This window comes from Nicotiana sylvestris, chromosome 9, assembly GCF_000393655.2.
Source record: "Nicotiana sylvestris chromosome 9, ASM39365v2, whole genome shotgun sequence".
Taxonomy (NCBI): Eukaryota; Viridiplantae; Streptophyta; class Magnoliopsida; order Solanales; family Solanaceae; genus Nicotiana; species Nicotiana sylvestris.
Window position 1 is genome coordinate 179,465,919 of NC_091065.1, and position 6,965 is coordinate 179,472,883.

The 6,965-nt window shown below is 37.2% G+C and overlaps 1 protein-coding gene across 1 annotated transcript; it reads right to left on the minus strand.

Annotated features, from left to right (window-relative positions):
• Positions 1–2,779: 2,779 nt before the first annotated feature.
• On the minus strand, positions 2,780–3,198 carry LOC138878657 (secreted RxLR effector protein 161-like). Its single transcript, XM_070158345.1, has 2 exons — positions 2,935–3,198; positions 2,780–2,851 (listed from the first exon to the last, which is right to left on the minus strand). The coding sequence occupies exons 1-2, from the start codon at positions 3,196–3,198 to the stop codon at positions 2,780–2,782; spliced, it is 336 nt and encodes a 111-aa protein (XP_070014446.1).
• Positions 3,199–6,965: the final 3,767 nt, after the last annotated feature.

Genomic DNA, 6,965 nt, shown 5'->3' on the forward strand with positions numbered 1-6,965 from the left:
TTCTTACTGCTCAGTCTTTATTTACTTTTATTACTTACTGAGTTGGCATACTCACATTACTCCTTGTACCTTATGTGTAGATTTAGGTATTTCTGAACCCGGTAGCGGGTGTTGATCACTCAGTGGCAGATCCATCGGAGTTAGTAAGGTAGTTTCCTGGTGTTCGCGACCTTGATCTTCTCCCTCTCATCTTCCTTAGACTGTTTTAGTATTTTCCAGACTGTGGTAGTTTTCGTTGTATTCAGACCTTAGTAGATGCTCGTGACTTGTGACATCCCGATGTCAGGCTTGTGTTTTCTTTCCGCACTTGTTATTTAAACTCATGTTATGGGATTTTATTTAATTTATAGTCTGAACCCTTCCTTTTATGAAATATTGGTTTGATTTGGGATTGTGTCGGCTGGTCTAGTTTCACGATAGGCGCTATCATGACCGGGACGGTTTTGTGGTCGTGACATGGTGATATCGAGGTCCAAACGGATTTCTGAGACCGAAATAGTTCCATGATGTCATTTAAGATCTGCACGCAAAATTTGGTGTCATTCTGAGTAGTATAAGTACATTTCGGCACACTGGAAGTAAATTGAAGAACTTCAAGTTCATAAGTTTGATTCAATTGGCATGTTGGACGGGCCTCGGGAGCCCCGAGCATCAGTCGGACGAGGCCCGGACCAAGTTGAAAGTTGGAGCAAGACTGAAGCTCCAGCTGCTGTCATAACCACACCTACGATCGGTCAGCCGCAGGTGCATGATTGCAGGTGCGGGCCAAGCACCGCAGAAGCAGCCAAGGAAGGGCAGCCCAGATACCACAGAAGCGGCTCCCTTTCCGCATAAGCGAGAACGTAGGAACGGGAGTCCGTCCGAAGATGCGACCCCAGCCAACCCAGCCCATTTCCACAGAAGTGGACCCTTGTCCGCAGAAGTGGGGGCGCAAATGCCGCCCAGTGACTGCAGGTGCGGAAAAGCTGGAGGCAATGCACTTTATTTAATATGGGACTTAGGCATTTTTGATTCATTTTCACTCCATTGTTGGGCGATTTTTGGAGCTTTTTGAGAGGGATTTTCATCTAGCTTTTGGAGGTAAGTAATTTCTACCATATGTTAGTTAAGTACTTAGATTATGGGTAGATTAACATATATATATATATATCATGGGTTTAGATGAAAAACCTAGGGTTTGACAAGAATGAGATTTTTACCACGAAAGTGACCATGAAACTTAGTTATAATCATATATTTATGTTCCTTAGGTTATGGGTAACAACTTCCTTCGAAAATTTCTAGAATCCGAGCACGTGTGCCCGGAGGTGAATTTTAAGAATCTTGCCTTTGGGGTTGGGTAATCACTTTAATAGTTAGAATATGAACTTTTGAACCTATAATGATAGGTTTTTACACTATTTGAATAATTTTGGATTGTTCGGCTCCGATTTGAGGGTTTGAGCGCATTCTCTAGTATGGAAGTAGGCTTTGAAGCAAGGTAAGTCTCTTTTCTAACCTTGTAAGAGAAAAATATTCCCTATAGGTGAACTTAATTGATATGTGATTATTTGTGGGGGGCTACATACGCACGAAGTGACAAGAGTTCGTACGTAGCTACTATTCCTATTATGTCTGGGTAGTTTTAGATTTACACCATGCTTTGTGGACACCATTACTTGCTTGTACGTGCTAAATGTAACAAAAGGAATTTAGTTGAGGATTGCTAAGGATTTAAAGGTCTTCAAGTTGAATTGTCTTTATTTTTAAAAAGAATCAAGAAAGAGTTATGATTTAAATAATAAAATTATACTGGACCACGTCGCACGTATGATTCGCGAGCGGGGTTATATTTTGACCACGTCACATGTATGATTCGCGAGTGGGGTAAATAGATGCATCTATAGTTTGCGTTGTTCGACCCTCGACAGTGCACAGTTTATATTTATGTTGGATCGGGCCGAACATCCTCGGTGGTATTTGTGTGTTATAATAGAACTGGAACTCTTTATAGTTGTATAATTTGCTGCTTGAAAGGTTACTTATTTTTAAATGAATAAAGTGCCTTGAATACTCAAATATTATGGAAGAAATTTCCAGTTATTATTCTTATTTTGAGCTTATTCTTATCTACATACATTATGGTTTAAAATTGAAACTTCATATTATTATCTTGTTGGCCCTAATAAGTGTCGGAGTCGACCCCTCGTCACTACTTCTTCAAGGTTAGATGAGATAATTACTGAGTACATATTTTTATGTACTCACGCTACACTTTTGTACTTGATTGTACATGATTTGAGGCAGGTAAATCTGGCCACCAGTCCGGCACTCAGACTTGACTCCCCAGCTTGAGACTTCCCGGTGAACTGCCCTTTTGAGTCGTTCTGCTGCAGCTGGAGTCTCTCTTATGTCTTTATTTTCTGTCTATTTCTTTCAACACAGTAGGCTAGCATAGTTTTTTATATTCTACCAGATTGCCCACATACTAGTGACACCAGGTCTTGGCACACACACTAGTAGACTTATGATTTTGGTTTACTTAAATGACTACAATTCGTATTTATTGCTTCCATTTATTTACGCTTAAATTTTAAAATCCTAAATTTTTATCAAATAAGGAGAAGCTATCACTTACTAATTATTTAAGAGAATTCACTAGTTGATCAGTGTTGGCTTGCCTAACAACGGTGTTGGGCATCATCACGGCCTATAATAGAATTTGGGTCGTGACATGACTATCACAAAATAGTGTGATACTTTCTTGACTAATACCAAGCTCTCTAAGCAAACCTTGAAGTCAAATTGCATCCTTTACAGCCTCCATAATTGACATGTACTCTACCTCAGTAGTAGATAAAGCATCCGTTGACTGCAAAGTAGACTTCTAACTAACTTGTGTATTTGCAAAAGTGAAAATATAACTAGCAGTTGATCTACGATTTTCCAAATCACCTGCATAATCCAAGTCACAATATCCAACCATATACTAACTATCTTCCTGCTCAAAATCAATCTAACATCTACAGTATTACGAATATACCGTAGAATCCCTTTCACTGCTTGCCAATGCTCCTTTCCTAGATCATGCATATACCTGCTTACAACTCTAATAGCATGTGAAATATCAGGTCTTGTGCAAATCATTACATACATCAAGCTACCAACGACATTCGCATATGGTACTCTTGACATATACTCTCGTTCAGCTTCATTCATCAGCTCTGATAGCATGTGAAATATCAAATCTTGTGCAAATAGTTGCATACATCATATGATACTCTTGACATAGCAACACTAAGCTTAAAGTGAGGAGCAAGCAGAGTGCTAACCGATTTCGTATTCTCATTCATGTCAAATCGATTTATTACTCTCTTCAAGTATTCTTTATGAGATAGATAGAGTTTCTTTGAATGTCTATCTCTTTTTATCTCCATGCCAAGATTTTCTTCGCATCACCCAAATCCTTCATCTCAAACTCCTTTCTTAGTTGAATCTTCAACTTCTCAATTCCTTTTGACTTTTGGAAGCTATCAACATATCATCAACGTACAAGAGAAGATATATGAAGGGTCCGTCTTCAAGCTTGTACAAATACACATAATGATCGTGTTTGCTTCTTTATACTTTTGCCGCAACATAAACTTGTCAAATTATTTGTACCATTGTATAGGAGATTGTTTCAATCCGTACAATGATTTTTCAAGTTTGCACACCATATTTTCCTTTCCAATAACTTTGAATCCTTCTGGATGAGTCATATAGATTTTCTCTTTCAAGTCTCCATATAAAAATGCAGTTTTTACATTTAACTGAAATAGTTCCAAATTCCACTGTTCTACCAAAGCCAACAAAATTCTAATGGATGAGTGTTTCACTATTGGAGAAAACACCTCATTATAATTAATTCCCTCCTTTTGAGCGTATCCTTTGCCCACCAATATTGCTTGTAGCGAACATCTTCTTGGTTAGGAAATCCTTCTTTCTTTACAAATACTCATTTGTACTCAATTGCTTTCTTTCCCTTCGGAAAATTGGCCAATTTTCATGTGCGATTCTCATGAAGGGACTGCATTTCTTCATTCATGGCAATCCTCCACTTATCTTCTTCTGAACTTTGGACTGCATCTTTATAAGTGGTAGGAATACCATCAACTACAATTGAGGGTGCACAAGCCACCGGCGGTCAGGTTTCTTTATTGTTCTTTTTGGCTTGCTGGTTGTTATTGATTTAAGTTGTTGTTTAGGTTCCTGAGTTGGAATCTCCCTCTCTACTGGATTTTCTTCCAGAGGAAAATCTTCTGTTGTTTCCTCGTTTTCTCCCTACATTGGGAAAATTAATTTTCCCTCGAACTCCACCTACTTTGAAACACTATCAGCTTGTTTGATATCATCAATTGTCACCTTATCTATTATGGCATATTCATCAAAGGTAATATATTTGCTGAATATAATTTTTACTGTCTCTGAACACCATAAGTGATATCCTTTGACTCCAAAGGTAATGCCCATAAACATAGCTTTCTCTCGGATCCAATTTTGACTCTTTCACATGATAGTATTCAATTGAGACAAATATATGCAAAAAATTATAATCTTCAGCAGGTTTTCCATACTATTTTTCATGTGGTGTCTTGCCACAAATAGCGGCAGATGGTAAACGATTAATGTGGTGACATAGATATGTTATTGCCTCAGTCCAAAATTCTTTGCCCAAGCCAGTATTGGACAATAATACATCGAACCTTATCCAGCAAAGTCTGGTTCATACATTATGCCACTCCATTCTGTTATGTATTTCTGACGGTGAAATGTCTCAAAATGCCATCATCTTCACAAATTTTATAGTAAAGATTATTTTTGTATTATCCACCATTGTCCATTATCTTTCTGCCTGTTTGAGTCTCTATAATCTCCTTCCATTTGAGAAAAATTCCCAGCACCTCATCTTTGGTTTTCATAGTATACACCCACACTCTTCGGAAAAAGTCATCAATAAAGGTTACATAATAGTATTTCCCACCTATTGAAGGTGTTTTGGAATCACCCCAAACATCAGAGTGAACATAATCCAAAATAACTTTAGTATTATGAATAGTTGTTCCAAATTTTGCCCTTGTCTGTTTCCCCTTGACACAATGCTCACAAAACTCAAAACTGCAAGTCTTTACTCTTTTTAACAATTCTTGATCTGATAAAATTTTCAAAGATTTTCCTCTAGCATGTCCCAAGCGCATGTGCCATAGCTTGGTTGCTTCCGCCTCCTTGTCATTATTGGATGTCATTGTTGTTGTCCCAATAATTGTACTACCGTGATAGTGGTACATGTTATTATTTCGACAAATTCCCTTCATTACCACTAGTGCAGTAGAGCATATTCTCATTATCCCATTTTCTGCAACGACTTTGAACTCCTTTGACTCTAGGGCTCCTACATAAATGAGATTTTTCTTCAATTCCATTACGTATTGAACATATGTTAATGTTCTAATCAATCCATCATGGTTTCTTAATCGGATTGAACCAATACCATATATAGTAAGAGGATTGTTATTTACTGTGTGAATAACTCCATATTCTCCTTCTTGAAAATCAACAAATCAGTCCCGGTTAGGACACATATGAATGCTACAAGTTGAATCCATCAACCATATGTCAAATGGTTTGAATGGATCAATTGTAACTAGTGTGAAATTAGAGTCGTCACAATCAGCTATATTTGAATCCATGCCAGCCTTCTTATTATTAGGTTTGACCTTGTTTTTCAAATTTGGATAGTCTTTCTTCCATTGTCCCTTTTTCTCGGCAAAAGGTGCATTTATCTTTGCTGGGTCTGGATCTTGACTTCGATCTTCCTTTCTTCGTTCTCATCTGGTGTTGAGAACGATCCCTCACGACCAGTGCTTCTCCTTCTCCACTATTTTGCTTTTCTCTCTTTCTTTGTTCATAGCTGTATAAGGCAGAACAAACCTTTTTGAGAGATACTTCATCATTCCCATGAGGTAGAGTTATTTCGAGGTACTCGTACTCACCGGGAAGTAAACTTAATAACATTAAGGTCATATCTCCATCACTAAAAGTCACGTCCATATTCTGCAAATCTGTCGCCAACTTATTAAAGCTGGTGATATGATCATTCATTGTAGTACCAAGAACATATGTGAAGCGTAATAGTCTTTTTTCATGTAAAGTTTATTTTAACTGTTTTTCTTCAAGAATTTATCCTGCAATGCATTCCACAATTTTTTTGTAGAAATTTCTTTTGTGTATGGATACTTTTGTTCTCTTTTGAGGTAAGGTCGAATGGTACCACAAGCAACACGATTGATAATCTTCCGATCTTCTTCTCCGATATTGTCCGGTTTCTTTTTTTCTATGGTAATATTGACATGAATTCAGCTTGCCACATCCCGAAATATTGTGACCCATCAAAGATTTCAATTGCAAATTTCGCATTTGATATAATTCTTGTCATAAGCGAAGATGCCAACAACGTATTATTGACACTTCATGTGGACTCTTCATTTTTATTATCTCCCATGTTTGCTACAGATACTATTTATATGCTGACACTACAGAATACCAAAGTAATTCTTTTCTGATGTAGAAGTTCAAACTATACTGCAACTACAGAGCATACTCAGATAGAACCTTGGCTATGATACCAATTATTGCGGAAACCGAATATATAGAGAGTGATCAAATCACAACTACTATATCTAAAGGTAGCTAATAAATAGTAAGTGAGACAATAATAAAAGGAACACCAGAAGTTTACGAGGTTCGGCAAAATTTGATTTTTTTCTAGTCCTTGGACACAATTAACTCAAACTTTATTTTACTCCAAAAATATAAGTAAAATACTACAAGAGAGAAAGAAGATTCAAATGCCTTAGGAGATAAGAAGGCAAGTGAGAGATGTTTTATAAATGAACGAAACCCTTGCTATTTATAGAAGGAAATGGCCTTAATAATGTCATGCATGA

Excerpts from the sequence above, each read along its gene's own strand:
- LOC138878657 (XM_070158345.1), bottom strand. The coding sequence starts at position 3,198 with ATGAATGAAGCTGAACGAGAGTATATGTCAAGAGTACCATATGCGAAT. Across the intron at positions 2,852-2,934 it reads TTGTGACTTGGATTATGCAG|TCAACGGATGCTTTATCTAC; the intron begins GTGATTTGGAAA and ends TCTACTTTGCAG.